The sequence below is a fragment of the Brassica oleracea genome, unplaced genomic scaffold (genome assembly GCF_000695525.1).
Source record: "Brassica oleracea var. oleracea cultivar TO1000 unplaced genomic scaffold, BOL UnpScaffold00966, whole genome shotgun sequence".
NCBI classification, from domain to species: Eukaryota; Viridiplantae; Streptophyta; class Magnoliopsida; order Brassicales; family Brassicaceae; genus Brassica; species Brassica oleracea.
In genome coordinates, this window is record NW_013617556.1 from 21,877 (window position 1) to 40,295 (window position 18,419).

General features: G+C 35.2%; 2 protein-coding genes and 1 long non-coding RNA gene across 3 annotated transcripts; 2 read left to right on the plus strand and 1 right to left on the minus strand.

Moving 5' to 3' along the window:
• Nucleotides 1-325: 325 nt before the first annotated feature.
• Nucleotides 326-6,869, plus strand: LOC106320580 (structural maintenance of chromosomes protein 3-like). The gene is made up of 28 exons (XM_013758962.1): nucleotides 326-340; nucleotides 441-516; nucleotides 635-673; nucleotides 799-866; nucleotides 964-1,035; nucleotides 1,184-1,263; nucleotides 1,347-1,425; nucleotides 1,523-1,640; nucleotides 1,752-1,927; nucleotides 2,114-2,359; nucleotides 2,517-2,638; nucleotides 2,794-2,938; nucleotides 3,096-3,268; nucleotides 3,337-3,436; nucleotides 3,519-3,655; nucleotides 3,730-3,931; nucleotides 4,099-4,186; nucleotides 4,268-4,417; nucleotides 4,512-4,663; nucleotides 4,757-4,948; nucleotides 5,022-5,205; nucleotides 5,302-5,372; nucleotides 5,449-5,600; nucleotides 5,672-5,840; nucleotides 5,913-6,068; nucleotides 6,201-6,284; nucleotides 6,369-6,543; nucleotides 6,685-6,869. Exons 1-28 carry the CDS (start codon nucleotides 326-328, stop codon nucleotides 6,867-6,869), a joined length of 3,606 nt encoding a protein of 1,201 aa, XP_013614416.1.
• Nucleotides 6,870-7,350: 481 nt separating this feature from the next.
• On the minus strand, nucleotides 7,351-8,557 carry LOC106320583. Its single transcript, XR_001265868.1, has 3 exons — nucleotides 8,434-8,557; nucleotides 7,726-8,110; nucleotides 7,351-7,476 (listed from the first exon to the last, which is right to left on the minus strand). It is a non-coding gene; the product is annotated as an uncharacterized LOC106320583 (long non-coding RNA).
• A 5,789-nt stretch (nucleotides 8,558-14,346) lies between these two features.
• Nucleotides 14,347-15,354, plus strand: LOC106320581 (inactive protein RESTRICTED TEV MOVEMENT 2). The gene is made up of 2 exons (XM_013758963.1): nucleotides 14,347-14,514; nucleotides 14,613-15,354. Exons 1-2 carry the CDS (start codon nucleotides 14,403-14,405, stop codon nucleotides 15,191-15,193), a joined length of 693 nt encoding a protein of 230 aa, XP_013614417.1. The 5' UTR covers nucleotides 14,347-14,402; the 3' UTR covers nucleotides 15,194-15,354.
• The last annotated feature ends 3,065 nt before the right edge of the window (nucleotides 15,355-18,419 follow it).

An 18,419-nucleotide genomic window follows, 5' to 3' on the forward strand; every position in this document is an offset into this window, starting at 1 on the left:
GTACCTAATGTAAAACAGTAGTATTTATTAAAAAAAAAAAAACAGGGCACACTTTTTAGTTTTGGAGTAAGGCCTTCAATAAGCATGGACCGGCTGATTCCAATATACAAAATAATCCGAATGAATAAAGTACAGATTAAAGGAAACGTGTATATATTTATAAATATATGATTTCTGTTTTCAGTTGGCTGATCTTTTTCCCGGTCATTTGATTCGTCGTTTGGCTAGAAAACCCTAGAGTTCAACTTCCGAAATTAGGGTTTGGAGTTTAATCCATCTTTTATCTGCTTCGATAGGTGGGGAGTAGCTAGTGTGACCTTTCGCCATGTACATCAAGCTGGTGCCATTCCCTCCCTCTAAAATTGTATTAGGAACTGTTTTTCGTCTGCTATATAATCTCTACTGAATTTCTTCTCGGGTTTTGATTTTTGGCATGCAAGGTTATAATCGAAGGTTTCAAGAGTTACAATGAGCAAACTGCTACTGAGGATTTCAGCAGCAAAGTTAACTGTGTTGGTAATGTTCATTGATCTACACGTTTGATAAATGATATGTCCTTGGTGTTAATTGTTGTACCTATGATAGTCTCAACTTGTCGCTGACACTGATGATCACTTCTTCTAATCTGTTTCAGTTGGGGCAAATGGGTCTGGGAAAAGCAACTTTTTCCATGGTTAGATTGAGCTTCTTCATCATCCTCTATTCTTTACCTTTTCTCTCACATATGTGTATTTCCTTGTATGTAAAGAAAACATCTCCAGTTTTTGATTCTCATTGAATTCTTGGTTTCAAATGCAGCAATTCGTTTTGTATTGAGTGACATCTTCCAAAATCTGCGTAATGAAGATAGGAATGCGTTACTCCATGTATGTCCTTAAGTTTGCTCTGTTGACTCTTGACTGCATTTGGTGCTATAGCTAGGTATCCTGCAAATTGTTTAACTACGAGCTTTTTATTGGACAGGAAGGAGTTGGTCATCAAGTTGGATCTGCGTTCGTGGAGATTGTCTTTGATAATTCTGACAACCGCATCCCTGTAATAGTTCATAATTGATCTTTTCAAATTATGAGTAATATATATTTTCCGCACCTTTAAAAATCTGAAGTTAGCAAGAAAAAAAAAACCTTTAAAAATCTGAACAGTTCATTTGTTGTCTGATCTTTGGCTTATGCTTCTCGACTAGGTTGATAAAGATGAAATTCGCTTGCGCCGAGCTATTGGTCTGAAGAAGGATGAATATTTCTTGGACGGGAAACACATTACGTTCGTAACTCTTCTATAAGTTTTCCATTAATTGCTCTATTTCGCGGATTGGTGAAAAGTTTAATTTTAAACAAAATTTTCAGAAAAAATGAAGTTATGGATTTACTGGAGAGTGCTGGATTTTCTCGTTCTAATCCTTACTATGTTGTTCAACAAGGAAAGGTATGCTCCTGCAAGAGAAAATATTCTTGGGTTATTCTTGTGTTGCTAAGAACATTAGAGAAGATACAATGTGGGCTTAACAAATGTACGTTTGTAGATAGCCTCGTTGACAATGATGAAAGATTCAGAACGGCTAGATCTGCTAAAAGAGATTGGTGGTACCCGTGTTTATGAGGAGAAACGCTGTGAGAGTTTGAAAATTATGCAGGATACAGGCAAGTTATCAGTGTGCACTGCAGTAATACTGGAACCTCCTTCATTATTTCTCGTGCATGCATGGGTATCTCGAAAATCTAATACATATAGCCGCATGACTTGTCTCACAGGGATTAAACGAAATCATATCATCCAAGCTGTCCAATACTTGGATGAAAAACTAAGGGAACTGGACGAAGAGAAAGAAGAACTCAGAAAATACCAACAACTTGATAAGCAGAGAAAATCACTCGAATACACCATTTATGAAAAACAGCTTCACGATACTAGGGAGAAACTGGAACAGGTGAACCAATAAATTTAGGGATATGTTTTCAGTATTGTCTTTCTAGTTTTATAGGTAGTTCTGTTGCTACTCGAATTTTAATGTTTTATTGAGTTCTGGCAGACTCTCAGCTTTTATTATATTATCGGTTCACTCATCACTTAGGCTTACCTTTTCTACATCTGGGCGTTTTATGTCATGGTCCAGACTGAAGCTGAAAGAACTAAAGCATCCGAAGAGTCTACAAAAATGTATGACAGAGTTGAGAAGGCCCAGGACGAGTGCAGGAGCTTAGATGAGTCGCTGGCAGGACTGACAAAGGAGCTTCAGACAATGAACAATAAGAAAGAAACTGTTGAAGCACTAAAAACTGAAGCTATAAAGAAGAAGACAAAACTTGAGCTTGATGAGAATGATTTAAAGGAACGGATTGCTGGAAATATCCAGTCAAAGGTATTTGATTGCTTCACATGTGATCACACAAGCTGATACTCAGTCACTTTTTTTATAAAATCTTTGGGAAAGAAGTGTACATAAGTATGCATTTAAAGTTGTCAGTTTTCTATATATTTGTAGCTAATATGCACTAATGAAGTATTATGCCTTTCAGAATGATGCACTTGAGCAACTTAGTATGGTGGAAAGAGAAAGGGAGGATTCTTTGAAGGAACTAGAGGCGATTACTCCTTTGTATGAAAGTCAAGTTGACAAGGAGAAGCAGACGACCAAAAGGTAAGCCTACATATTGTCACGATCGAAAAATAGCTTTTTTATCTCTGATAATGAGTGGGTTGTATGTAGCAATAGATGCAGATTGTAAACTTTTTTGTGTTTTTGTTTTTAAATTAGAGTCCTCTTACTTAGACAACTAATTTTCTTTCTTAAAGAATCATGGAGCTGGAGAAGAAGCTTAATATTCTTTATCAGAAAAAGGGACGTGCAACTCAGTTCTCAGATAAGGCTACTCGAGACGAATGGCTCCGGAAAGAAACTAAATATCTCAAGCGTGTTCTAGACTCAAACATGGGTCAAGTGAGTTTCTATTATTAGATATGGAAGATGAAGGGATGGGATGGGAAATTTACCAAATCTTGTGTTTTGTAACATTTGAATCTCACTATTTTTTTTTCATGTTTTCCAGCGGACAGTTTCATTTGACTAGTGATATAACATGTTTCGTCTATTGTAGGAGCAAAAACTTCAGGATGAAATTTTTGGCCTCAATACTGATTTGAAGGAGCGTGATGCACACATCAAGAACCATGAAGTTGAAATTAGTGAACTGGACACTCACATTTCCAAGTCCCATGAACAATTCAATATTAAAAAGAGGGAGAGGGATGAAGAACATAGAAAAAGAAGGTAAAAATATTGCTGTCATAAGTATAGCAGAAAGTTTCTTCAGTATAACAAAAGATATGTTAATCCAGGGAAAAATGGGGAGAAGAAAGTCAACTATCTTCTGAAATTGACAAGTTGAAAATGGAACTTGAGAGGGCAAAGAAAAATCTTGATCATGCAACTCCAGGAGTGAGTAATAGATTGATTGGGCCCTTCAGCTTAGATACGTCTCTGCTAGTTTGAAGTAATTTCAGCTGTTTCATTGTCTCAGGACGTAAGGCGAGGACTGATCTCTATCAAACGGATTTGCTCTGAGCATAAGATCAATGGAGTTTTTGGTCCACTTGTTGAGCTGGTTGATTGCGATGAGAAGTTTTTCACCGCAGTTGAAGTCACTGCTGGAAACAGGTATGCTTGAAACTTACTATAATGTTCACTCAATTTACTATCTCTGGCTTATAATTTTCTCTTTTAATCTGCAGCCTATTTCACGTAGTAGTTGAGGATGACGACATTTCAACCAAGATAATTGAACACCTGAATTCTCGAAAGGGTGGACGTGTGACCTTCATACCGCTGAATCGAGTAAATGCACCTCATGTAAACTATCCACAATGTTCTGATGCAATACCACTGCTGAGGAGATTGAAGTTCGACTCCAAATTTGCACCAGCATTTGGCCAGGTGCTTCTTTTGCTCTCTCACGTAAACTATTTCTTGTCACCTTCTGAGCTAAACTATGTGCTTTTCTGTTATAGCCCTCTTATTTAGGTTTGTATACATCTTAAATGGAACAGTTCTGCTTATTATTTTCGATAGTGTCATTATATATTTTCGTTGTCTTGATGTAGGTTTTTGGTAGAACAGTTGTATGTCAAGATCTGAATGTAGCAACAAGAGTTGCTAAGAGTGATGGCTTGGATTGCATAACTTTAGAAGGTTGGAACTGAAAAATGCATTTATATTTACTACGCTTCCCATTTGACATGTATGTGATAACGTTCTGGTGTGCCATGACAGGTGACCAGGTGAGCAGAAAGGGTGGCATGACTGGTGGATTTTATGACCACAGGCGGTCGAAATTGAGATTAATGAATACCATAATACAAAATATGAAGTCTATAGATACGAAGGAGAAGGTGTTGGAGGATGTTAGAAGACAGCTACAAGATATCCTTTCCATAATTTACTTTGATTTAATTGTATTATTTTTTTTAAAAAATTTTCTTTCTCAACTCAAGGCATTCTACTTAACATTTCTCACTGATATATCAGCAGATCACACAGATTGTTACTGAGAAGCAGAGACTTGAATCAGACTGGACGCATAGCAGATTACAGGTGGAGCAACTGAAGCAAGAGATAGCTAACGAGACTAAGCAGAAACATGCTATACATATAGCCCTTGAACATAAGGTCATTCTTTTGATGCTTTTTTCTCTCTCTTTTGATTCATTTTTTTAGCAGCTTTCAGTGTGAAAAATAATATATTTGTTCACCTGTTTGCAGGAGAAATCACTAGGTGATGTTAGAATACAAATGGAGCAGTTAAGATCTAGCATGGCCATGAAGGAAGCTGAAATGGCCACGGAACTTGTGGATCACCTAACCCCAGAAGAAACGGAAGAATTATCACGATTAAACCCAGAAATTGAGGATCTTAAGGACAAACTTATTGCATTCAAGACAGATCGGATTGAGGTTAGACAAAATAGTTTGAATGTTTGCTTTCTCTTTTGAGTTAATTTCTAATTTATGTCTGATTTACAAACAGACAGAGACAAGAAAAGCAGAGTTGGAGACTAATTTGTCTACCAACTTAAAGAGGAGAATAGATGAGTTACATGCTACTATAGCTTCCGTCGAGGATTATAGTTTGCCTAGTTCAGCTGGCTTAGAAACACAAGAACTTGATGATGCAAAACTATTGGTTGAAGAGTTCACAAACGAGCTCCAAGGTGAGCCCCAAACACTCTTATCTACATTGCTTGACATTTTCTTAAGTTTCGTTTACTATTTGGGCTAGTAGACTCAATGCCATGTCACGGGTTTAGGTCTCTGTCGAAGCATTGATGAGAAGACTAAGCAGGTCAAGAAAATTAAAGATAAGAAGGCGAAGTTAAAGGTAGTAATACAATCTGTAGATTAAGAGAATATCGTTATTCCTATTAGGTATCTGACAAGATTTCTTGTTCTCTCAGACATTGCAAGATGACTGTGAGATGAAAGTGCAAGATGCAAATAAAAAGTTGGAGGAACTATTCAGCCTTCGTAACACACTCCTTTCTAAGCAAGAAGAGTATAGGAAGAAGATTATGGGATTGGGTCCATTTTCATCCGAATCTTTTGACATGTATGTTTGAGCTTTGTTTGATTTTTTCTCCTAAGAGTCCTATGATATTTATAAGCTATGGTATATTTTAGGTATAAACAAAAAAATATAAAGGAGCTGCAGAAGGTGCTACACGGGTGCAGTGAACAGCTGCAACAGTTCAGCCATGTTAACAAGAAAGCGCTTGATCAATATGTAAATTTCACAGAACAGCGAGAAGAACTTCAGAAACGGAAAACTGAGCTTGATGCAGGAGATGAGGTAGGCGTCATACTCCTTACTGAATTCTATGTAGAAAGTACAAGTTAACTGACACATTTGACGTTCCTGCAGAAAATAAAAGAATTGATTACAGTTCTGGATCAGCAGAAAGACGAATCTATAGAACGTACTTACAAAATGGTTTCATTTCACTTCCGGGAAATATTCTCTCAGCTTGTGCAAGGTGGACATGGTCACCTTGTCATGATGAAGAAGACTACGAAAAAGGCATGCTTCTGCTTTCCTTGATAACACTCTTTTTCCACTCCATCTTTTATTTAATTTAATCCCTTGTGAGTTTACATTATCAAATGGGCAACTAAAATTATGTGGGCATTACACGTTTTGTGTGCATCACAGGACCGTGATCACGATGACGAAGATGGGTGTGGTGAAGCTGCTACAGAGAGAAGGGTTGAGAAATACGATGGTGTAACAGTGAAGGTACAGAAAGAATCGTCGACGCTAAATATAAAAAAAGACATTTCTAGTTTTTCAGGCTGATCACATTTGGGATTTGTGTGGTAGGTGTCGTTTACTGATCAAGGGGAGACACGGTCAATGAAACAGTTGTCGGGAGGACAAAAGACCGTTGTTGCTCTTGCATTAATATTTGCCATCCAGAAATGCGATCCTGCACCGTTCTATCTCTTTGATGAGATTGATGCGGCACTTGATACTCAGTATCGAACTGCTGTCGGCAGTATCCTTACTTATCTATCTTTTTTATATATAATCTTTTACTTCAACTTTCTCACACATGCACAAAAACTCGCTCCTCTCTCCCTCAGTAGCATGCTGTACTTGGAATTATGATGATTTCCTAACCAAACAATTTTATCAGACATGATTCGTGGTTTAGCTGATGACAGCGTAAGCACGCAGTTCATAACCACAACTTTTCGTCCGGAGCTAGTGAAAGTTGCGGATAAGATGTATGGAGTGTTTCATGAGAATAATGCGAGTATTGTGAAAGTTATTTCAAAGGAACAGGCGTTGAACTTCATCCAGAATGATCAGTCGCCATGATACTTGATTATCACACACTCAGGTTGTTTACTCTTTCTTCTAAGTACTAATCTCTTTTTAGACTATATGTAAAGCTAAGAGCATCATTATCCCTAAACCCCTTAAAGGGTCTTTTATTTAATTTTTTTATAGTTTTTAAAGTGTAAAAGTGAGTTAAGAGACTTAGAAAGAGATTTGAACATTTATGTGGTTTATTGCAAGTCTCTTAATTATGGTTCTTAAAAAAAAAAATATAAAACATTCTCTAATACAAGTTTGTTTTTAGAGATCATAGTTGTTGTTACTCACCCATGTACACAAAATAATCTAGGAACACAGGTAAATGTATACATAAAAGTAGACGGAATCATCATTTGCTTATATATATATATATATATATATATATATATTATAACTTTGTTTGTAGACATCATTACATATATTTAGCTTTTGAAGGTTATGTATATGTCACAACACGACACAAACACATACAACATCTATCTATCTACGGAAGCAAGAAATGGTACTTACAAGATGGGCAAGCACTTCACAATCACTCCCAGTATGGTACTTGTGAGACTTCAGACTTTCACTCTGCTCTTGGGAACGCATACCAATACTTGAAAAACTAAAATTCAAAGAACAACATCATTTGAATTACGGTGGTTACATAAATAAAAAAAAAGGAGAGAAACCCATACGAGTAATCAAATGGATAGAAAACACATCAATGAAGTTAAAATTCAAATACTATTTTACAGCATCTCTCTACTGAGTTTCATAGGAAACATGAAACAGAAGATCATTCACTGGTATTCTTAGGACTAACCATAGCAGTTACAAGGCTTTAGATTTAGTAGTACGGTACTACTAGTACCTATCAAATCCGTGAAGAGCACCACAGGACTTGACTCTTTCCTCACCAGCGGCGTCACATAACTGCTCATGATTCTATCTTCCGAGAAGCTAACCTACACATTTCCAAATTACAATGACTGATCATAAAGAGTTATTGATTCTATGTCAACGTGTAAGAAGAAGAAACATTCATTTTTACGGGAAGCCTCTCGATTCAGAGCAAACGTGTCTATGATTCTCTCAACATCTCTCGGCAGAAACGTCGGTGATCAATCCGCGCCGCATCGTTAAGCTTCTTGCTCCGTCCGTCATCGTGGCAGAGCAAGCGACGCTGCTTTCTTTTAGTGGTTGGTAATCTCGAACAGCGTAGACGATTGATTGCTTACGAGAACCATTCATCCTTCCTGTCAAAAACATTACAAAATTGATTCCTTTACTAATCGATTCAATAATCAATTGGATGATTTTCGATTTCTCTACACCAATCAACACAGATATATATACTTTTGAGGATTTTTACTCCGAAGCAGTATGTGAGATCATTGAGAGTGAGAAGACTACATCAATCTTTCTCTATCAAACTTCACAAGGGTGAGCCAATTCATATAAACAAAAAAAGCACAAAACTTTCAGCATCAAATGGTTGGACCAGAAACAGAGGATAACAGAGTAATCAATTACTATCTTCTTCGTTCTCATGAGCTAACTGAGTGAGAGAAATCAAAACCTCTTTGAGAAGAATGGATTCAGGAAACGGGTCGTGGCTTCGTCAGGTCTCGAGGAGAAGCTGTGGCTGTCGTCTTTCTTGCTTTTCTTCTTCTTAGAGATGAAGACGCGTGGAGGAGTGACTCCATTTTGAAGGAAGCATGAGAGAAGTGAGATGGAGAAGAAGAAGCTACAGGGGAAGGAAAGGAGAGGAGAGCGCCTCTTGTGTACCCTGATTAAGAGACGGTCTTTATGATAATTGATATTTTTTTATTTTTTAAATTAAGCTAAGAGACTCCTTAAGAGACCTGGATAAGAGCATCTTTTATCCCAGTACCCCATCTGCTATTTTTTTTTCTTTTCTCTGATTAAAAAAAAAAATTAAAAACCCACCAATCGCGGGCCGCCATATGTCAGTGGGCCCGCGAACAGTTGAAAAACTTCTCCAAGATCGCTGCTTATTTAGGCAGCAGAAACACCCTTATTTTCGAAAATGGTGGGATCCACCCACTATTTTATTCTTATTTTTTAAGCACCTCTCTTAAGCTTCTATGGTTAATGCTGATCTAAGCGATGCTTTACTATTTTCCAGGGAATTGGTGTATTTGCATGTCTTCGGAGATCTAGAGTGGTTTAATGTGCAGTTAACACCATCCGGTTTGCTTGTACGATATATATATATATATAGAGAAATTCTCTATGATAACATTTTTAAAAAAGAACTATTTTGGTTATTTTTGTGACAAAAACTTAAAATTGTTATTTAAGAGAATTGCCATATATATATATATATATATATATATATATATGTATTTAAAGTTAGCTTTTCACTATTTTGGTGATGAATCGTATCATCCACATCCATGATACATCATCTCTTTTCCTTTTTTTAATAGAATAAAAGAAGCATATATAGACAAGGAAACGTGTTGGCAACAAATGAGCAAAAGAATGTGAGACACAAACAGACGGTAACACAATTTTACCACACAGTAACAAAGCAGAAACAAGAACAAAATATAAATATTCGCTTACATAATTATGCGGGGGACTGGCTTTGAACAGAGGCTGTGATCACATATGTTGCAGACTTGCAGTTCAGTATTTTAAAAATTAGTTTAAAACAATTTTTCCAACGAAATTTGACGATGATTGTTGGTGAGAGCATCTTTATCCCACAAACTCAAAACTGGGGTTTTTATTTTTTTATTTTTGTTTATTTTTTTTAAAAAAAATATTAAAAAGTTAACCAATCGCGTGCCGTCACGTATCAATGAGGTCCACGAACAGTGCAAGAATCAAACAAAGAACAGTTTTTATTTGGCAAACACAAATAACGGTTTTATCATTTTAGTGGGATCCATGACACTAAAACCCCCACTAAAATACCTGGATAAAGATGCTCTGAAGTTACTAACCTTGATAAAGAATATGAGGAGTGGAGACAATTGGGAAAGAGTAGGGTCAGTTGACCTCAGTATTTTTTTTTTAAATATGTGTTTTTGTTTAAGAAAAATTGTAAAATATTTATTTTTATTTAAAAAGAAATTGTATTGTCTCCATTAAAAATGAAAATTTATCCCACTAATTTTTTTTACCTGAGTACAAAATATTTCTGACTCCGCCGTTGGATATGAGTGATTGTTTAACTGTAATGGCAACAAAAGAAGAGGTGAGATTAGCTCAGTTAAAAATGTGTTCGCAGAATGAACCCGGTACAGGTGGCATGATATTGTTGTTCTTTGAACATTCATGGCTTTTTTTTTTTTTGAAACACTTTTGTCTCTATTTTTTGAAACACCAACATTCATGGTTAGTCATCGAAAACGATGTGGTGGATATGATTGGTAACTTTCAACGATCTGGAAAATTGATAAATATTTTTTTTTTATTAATTATACAGAGGTATTCTGATTCCACAGAGGTCGTCCAGAGTGGTCACGTGTTACCACGTGTCGGTCATCTGTCTCTGGTAATGCCGATATGTTAATTCTCCAGTGACCGGAACTCAAATCTTGGTAAAGCAATTCCCCAGTGACCGGAATTCGAATCTTGGTGGATTTTTACCGTATTAAGCTAATCACCACCAGACCACGAGCTCTGGTTAATTGATAAATATCTAACAAGAAAAGTTGATGATAACTCACAATTTAACACTACGGATAGAAATGACTAAGTAATTAGAATATATTACCTATTGCAAGAACCAAGCTATCAGGATCAGTAACAGGTTCAACTTTTTCTTGGTGCCTAATAATCCCATTTACAGGTCCTCGGGTCCTAGAGGAATTGTGTCAGTAAAGGAGTCCGTTGAAGACAACGTCTCATTGCTTAGTTCCATCAGTAAGGACGTGAGGACCTCTGCTTAAAGTCATTATGATCTCCTCAAGATTTTCCACCTCTTCATTGTTAAAAATCTCCAAAGGAACACTCACTTGAGTTGATCCACCCTTGCAAACACATTTCTTTCCAAACATTGTACCATCCATTCACCATAACATGGATTTTTATTTTCGTGTATTGACTAAAGAAGATTATCATTACCCCTAAACGGTATATGCTTGGGTGGTGCGTTCCCACTTGAGCTTCCACCTATAGCATAATTATCCTCCTCTGAAAAAGATAATGGGAAACAACATTGTTTCATATTGTAATCAACATCCTCATCTCACGACCAACTAGGTGGGTTGACATTAAAAGCTCGTCATCTGAATCTTCTTTTATGTCTATGGGAGGTGTTGTTAAGTTACCGAGAACCTTCATACAGCCTGGGAAGTTGTATGTTAAAGCAATGGAGGTCCCTGATTCAATAATCTATCTTGTCTTGACAAGCTCCATCATCGATTCATATGTTGGTTCTCATGCATCACCACCTCACACACTCTCTCTATTGCGTCGTCAGTGAAACACCAATCATTCGCTCCTATTTTCTCCCACATGCCGACTACAAGTCTCACCGTCTCATCTTCACACTTTTGACCTGAAAATAAGAAACCATATTTGACAACAAGTCATAAGCACATTCCACGATTAACGACTGTTTCGGCTATATAAACGTGATAAAACAATATATTGTGTACCTTAACAAGACCACTATAAACCACACTATAAACCACCTTCGATGCTTATCTACCTCAAAGATAATCCACAAATCAACAGTTTTCTAATTAATAAACTCGGTCTAAACCGACACATACCTCGTACTGACGGGATAACTGACTACTGTAAAAAGAGTTGCGCGAACATTAATTCACTAACTCTAACAGTTTTCGTTCTCTCTCTGTTTCTTTGCTCTCCAGTTCTCTGAATGATACACATATATAAAACACTTAAAACCCCTAGTACCCACTATTTCCCGCCATGTACAAGTTCCATTGATATTTTTGCCCAATTTTTTAGATTTCCTAAACAATGCGGCGCGAAAACAACCACTTTTATATGATTTAAAATCTAGCTATAGAAAACCTATGACGTTACATTGTCCTAACGATATTATCAGGCCATATATTTAAACTATCAACATCAGTACTTCAAGTTAGGCCTGAGAGTTTTATCCGAGATCCGGATTCGATCCGAGATTCGATCCGAGATTCGATCCGAGATTCAATCCGGATCCGATCCGAAAATCCGGATATCCGGAGGGGCCGAATCCGGATCCGGATAGTAAAATGTTGGATTCGTCAAATCCGGATCCGGATATCCGGATCTATAAGTTTTATTAATAAATATTTCAAAAATAGTAATATCTATATATAAAAATTAACTTTATTTAATATATTTTCATTTTTATAATAGTATATGTAAATTTTATGTAAATTTTGTAATATTATACATAGAAATAATTAAAAACATTATATATTTTTTTTATTTTTAAAGTATTTTTAATATTTTATATATATTAATATTATTTTTTATTTATTTTAAGGATCCAAATCCGGATCCGGATATCCGCCGGATATTACAATTTTTAGAAGGATATATGATATCCGGATATCCGAAAACCCCGGATCCGGATAAGGATAGTAAAATTATAGATCCGCCGGATAAGAATCCGGATCCGGATACTTTAAAATTGTCCGGATACCCGATCCTTCTCAGGCCTACTTCAAGTATGTGAAACTGGGAGGGATATTTTGGGCAACCAACTTGTAATTTCTTAATTTTGGAATCAGTTATGTATATAAACTGAATTGTCTGAATTTTTCTGTTATTTTAATATCATGTATTTATATTTTAGTAAATTTTTAAAAATTGTAGATGGATAATACTTATTTTATATGAAAATATCTTTACATATGTCTTAAGTTTTCTATGCACTTTTATTAGTTAACTAGGTGATTCTCTCGTGCTCATGCACAGAAATAAGTATTTTAAAAATATATAATTTATAATATTTGTATAATATTTTTTTATTAAGTTTTAATTTTTTTGTAATTTATATGTATGAAAAATGGGTTTTAAAAATGAAATACCTGATTTTTCTTATACATAATTTGATCAATTATTTTTCGGATATATGAGATTGCTTGTTTTCATCTCAAGTACAGATTAATGTTTTGTGTTCTTAAAAAGTTAAATCCGATTAAATTTATTAGCTGCATTTAATTTGATTTATTGTCTTGTATTCATAAAATATTTTCATAAAATTATGCCTAATTTTGATATATGTTATTTTGGGAAACAAATAAAATAGTGTTGTTAGTCCGAAGTTGCATAAGTAAACATAATAAGTAATATTTTGAAATTTTATGCATGTAAATGAATATTTTGAACCAAACTAAATCGTAATAACTCATTAATATATTTTCACTTGATTATTAATGTTGAATCGTTTGTAATTTACATAGATAAAAAATAAATAGACCACTATTTTAAGTAATAATATGTCGCTGACTTAAATGAGTTTTGATTTTGAGTATATGAATCATGATCAATTCACTTGCTCAATCTTTAAATATATTTACTTTTATATATTTGTCTAAAATATATATAAAAAAAATTATTCTAATTATTAATTTTCTTGCATATACTTTAGTTTTAAGTGTGAGGTATGAAAATCTATTGTTTTCTTTTCAAAGAAAATTATCTATACTATTTTTTGTGAACCTATGTTTTGTGTCAAAAAATCTATATATTTTAAAACTTATAGATATTTACTTTTTTACTTATGTTGTTTTTGAAAATATGAAAAGAAATAAAACTAAAACTAAAATTCGTTATTATATATAAAAATGTTATAATTATTATAGATATTTATTTTTTATAATTTATATGAGTTTTGTAAAGAAAATTAAAAGAAAAAAAAAATAAAGTGAAAAGCCCAATTAGAAATTCATCAATCGAAAAGAAAATAGAAATAATCTTAATAATGTCAATTATGTATAATTTATAGTTCATTAAGGCTATGTTTGTAATTGACCACTCTGAGAATTAATGTAAGAGCGACACATATGAAACCGACTTCTCAAATGATAATATAGAGATAATGGTAAATTGTAAATTTCAGAAATTTTGAAAAAACAAATCTCTTTTTGGTGTGTTGTAGTTGGGTTTTTCTTTTGTAATTTTATTTAGATTTTTTTTACATTAAATATGTAACCATCTAAAAACTCATAAGGGGCTAAATGAAAACCCTTACTCTTTGAACATCTATAGTGTGAAATTGGGGTTTGGATGCACGTTAAACTTAAGAGAATCTTTTGAGAAAAAGCATCATCCTGAATAAAAAACTTTGGTCGTTCAATCTGAACAATTAAAACCTTTTGCTTGTTCTTTGCATGAAGCCGCCGTCCCAACAAAGCAAAGCATTTTTCAACCCTGGGGAGCATAACAGTTAGGCAAAGAAAAGGAATAACCCAATCTCAAAGAAAACAACTTGCAAAAAAATCATTTGAACAGTAGTATATAATGAAATAGCTGTGCACCCTCTAATTATCAACATAACCTAAAGATCCTTATTCCAAATCCAAATTCGAACCAAGAAACTAAGAGATGGAGAGAAAATCTGATCATGCTACTGTTAATCGCATCTACGATGAATTTGATCCAATCTTTAATCGGAAAACTGAACAAGGCTTCGAAACTCTCACTATTTACCTTCCAGGTATTAATTACTTCTCAACAAAATCTTTGGCATAATTTTTCATGATTTTTGTTTACTCTCGGTTTTTTAATTGTGTAAACCGATTCTTGAAATAACAGGCTTTAGGAAAGAGCAGCTTAAAGTGCAGGTAACCACAACGAGGAAAGTAAGAGTGATGGGAGAACGTCCAGCGGGAGCCAACAAATGGATCCGTTTCCGCAAGGAGTTTCCTATTCAAGCAAACATTGATGTTGACTCCATTGGTGCTAAATTTGAAGGCGCAAATCTTGTTGTGAAGCTCCCTAGACTACCAATGGGCAAACAAACTTCTCCGATGGGTACAACCGCAAAACCTCCTCCGGTTCCTAAGGAAACCGAGAAGGTACAGCCAACAAAAGAGAAAGAAGCGGGAGTAGAGAAACATGCAGAGAAGGCTCAATTGCCAAAGCCATCAAGAGAGGAAGAGACCAAGCGGGATGAGAAAGAGAAAGCTCTTAAAGAAGCAGAGAGGGAAAACGTTTGTGATGGAGTTAAGCAATATTACAGAAGTAATGTGAATGCATACAAGGAGAATCTTGGAGGATATGTGGCTTTGATGAAGAATAACAAGAAAGCAATCACTCTTGGTATGGTTGCTCCCGCGGCCGCGGTTCTGTTGCTGTCGCTTGGATTCTATGCTGGTCAAATGTTTACTTCTTAATTAACAACCCCTTTGAAGAGTCCTAAAAGGCAGATAAAAATGTATTAACTTTGCATATATATAAGAAATCATATTAATAAGTAATAACGCAAAAACAAAGGAACAAATGTTGTTCAGAATAATAAGAAATTTCTGTTAGAACTTCATTACTTTTCAATAAATACATTGTCCAGAAAAACAAAACAAATCAGGACCTGAAAAATCAGTTATATTCACCAAAAACAAAGAGAATTTGTCGTTGTTTGTGTTTTCACATTATTCGTTCTCTGCTAAATTTCGTAACGAAATTACTTAACAAAATTTGACTAACGTAATATTTGGCAGTTAAAAAGGAGAGCTTTACATATGTAGTTACTTTGGACTCTCTCTTTAGCACCGTAAGGTACTTTAAGCATATGATATACTTGGTTATACCATTTCTATGATGAAAATAACTTTGATGGCAAAGAGATCTCGTATGTGGATATGATCACGTTTCGTGCGGTTATGTTTAACTATGTAGGCAGAGCCGGATCTGAAATTTTTTGGTAGTAAATATTTATTTTGGCCAGCTACCTTTAATCAGAAAATGACTAAAACTGCAGTTTTATGAATTAAATCCAAGACTTCAAGTGCACAACCTGACGTCATTACCCTATATATATATATATATCAGGTTTATTTTTTAAACACATGCTCAGGAGCGGATCCACTTTATGATTAGTGGAGTTACCTAACACCACAAAAATATGATAATATGTTGTTTTTGTATAAGTAATTGTCCAAAAGTTCAGTAGCATAGTTGGTAAATTATGATTTCTGACCCTATAAAAACCCGGGTGCCCTATGTGTAGGCTGCCACCTCCGTCTCCAGCTGAATCACCTTCACCACACTTCCATATCCTCCAGCCGCACCACTATCCACACCTCCTTCACCACTACCACTTCCATAACCATTTTTATGAGCCCACCTCCACCATAAGCTCCTTCGCCGCCATCATATATAGTAGATGTGGATGCTATCCCAGTAACCACGTCAAGAAGGATTGATCCACAGGATTTCGTTTGGGTGTTTCATAGGTAAAGACGGACAAGCGTGGACAATACAGGTGTGGACGACATAGGTGTGGGCATGGACGTGAATGTAGTTGCTGATGTGTATGACAAAAAGCTTTTTTTTTTGTGAGTTCTACATATTGACTGATCAGGTCATCAAACAATGGTTATAAAACTGCAAAGGCTCATCAGAATTACAGCTCAGCGCCCTATCCTCGTTTCCAAGATCCCTGCAAGAATGAACAGAAGTAAATAAGTTGGTGCCCCCTACAAGCTACGCTATGCTAGTGCAGAAAGAAACACTAATATCAAAAATACTACTCCCTCTGTTCATGAAAGTAAGATTTTCTAGAGTATGCACGCTTATTAAGAATTTAATAATTGTTTATAATTTAATTTATCTTTTACTTTATTATACACTTTCCAATAACTTTCCACCAATGAAATTTAATCAATTCAAATATTCTCAATTAATGTTCCTCAAAAGTATAAAAAAGTACCTTAACAATATAGAAAATCTATCTTTGTGGAACAAGAAAAAAATCTAAAACATCTTACTTTCAGGAACGGAGGTAGTATAATTCAAGGTTAACTGTGAGTTTAACCAGCACATAACCAATTTGAGGGATAGTCCACGTACAAAATAGCAAAGAATCAGATTTCCATATATAAGATTCCCAGCAAATCATTTCATCACTCCAATTAGTAACAACACTAACTAGATTTCTGATTACCTTACGCTAGTGATTCAAAACGAAACACGAGTACACCTCTCTAACCTACTATATACAGCATGGAGAAGGAGAGACAATAGAACACCTCTCTAAGCCATTGTTTTCCTTCTTTTTTGGATCAGCTCTTTTTGATTTTCTCTTTTTGTAAAAAGAAAAAAAACTCTAACTTGTTATAAATCCAATGGTGAATGTCCATAACTAGGCCCGGCCCAATACATAGAAGATAGAGAGATGGCCGAAATCCTAGAGAGAGGAGAGAAAGAGAGAGCCGACTTTAGAGAGAGAAAGACGGCCACACATACAAGACTAGGAGAAAAGAAAACCCTATTTCCTTTTCCTTATAAATTTATGTTTTACTAGTTTTCCTAAATCTAGATGGATTAGGATATATACTCTTTCCATTTATCTTTATCTTGTAATCCTTATATAAGAAACCCCCATTGATCATTAATAATAACACAGAAATATTCAGTCTCTAAACTCGCTAATTACAACACGTTATCAGCACGATAGACTCCCAAAATCCTGAGAAAGAAAATCGCCAATCCCTAACCCTAACCTAAAATCCGTCACACATAAACCCTAAATCCGGCGCAACTTAAAATCGATCAATCTCTCAAACCCTGAGGATCCAGACGACGATCCACATATCATCGTGAAGCCCTTGACAAGACGAATCCATCAGCGCAAACGGTTCATCGATCCGATCTCAGACGCGCCCTCACGCTCAGCTACAATACGCGTCACTGTTTTACTTTTGGAACCCTAATCCGACTACCTCAGCACACATCCGCGACCAGACGCCAAACCGTCCGAGACAACTCGCGACCCGATAAGGAGCCAACGTCCGTCCACGTGCAGATAGAGGTTCAACTCACTTGGTGGTCCGGTTCAACCCTGCAAAATAAAGGTAATTCGAAATCTGAAAACAAGAATCGAATCTGGTTGTTTTGTAAAGATTGAAACCCTAAAATATAATATCTAAAACTAATAGCCATAGGTTAATAGATCAATCCCCTATGAGTAAATCGAAGCTCTATAAGTTCGATATAAAACCTAAAAACGAGATTGATCCATTGATCAATTAAAATCAGAACCTTAAAGGTTTTTGAATCTCAAATCAAATCTCTTTGATCAAAGATCAAAGTTTTTCGAAATCCCTAAAACCTTAATTCGAAAACTATTAAAAACATTGATTAATTGAGATTAAAATTGATCACCTTGAAATCAAAATTGTTTGATTAATAAAATGAAAACCCTAAAACCCTAAATTGAAAATTGATTTTGAAATTGAATGAATATTGATTGATAATATGAGATTTTAGGTTTGATAGATTGATTGATAGATCTAATTAAAATCTTAAGGCCTTGAAACCCTTAATCTCGATTATTCCTAAAGGCCCTGAAACTTTAAATCTCACATTACTTGAAAGATTGATTTAAAGTTTAGGAATATT

Excerpts from the sequence above, each read along its gene's own strand:
- LOC106320580 (XM_013758962.1), top strand. Across the intron at positions 517-634 it reads CAGCAAAGTTAACTGTGTTG|TTGGGGCAAATGGGTCTGGG; the intron begins GTAATGTTCATT and ends AATCTGTTTCAG. Across the intron at positions 4,418-4,511 it reads TGTTAGAAGACAGCTACAAG|TGATATATCAGCAGATCACA; the intron begins ATATCCTTTCCA and ends AACATTTCTCAC.
- LOC106320581 (XM_013758963.1), top strand. The coding sequence starts at position 14,403 with ATGGAGAGAAAATCTGATCATGCTACTGTTAATCGCATCTACGATGAA. Across the intron at positions 14,515-14,612 it reads TCTCACTATTTACCTTCCAG|GCTTTAGGAAAGAGCAGCTT; the intron begins GTATTAATTACT and ends TTGAAATAACAG.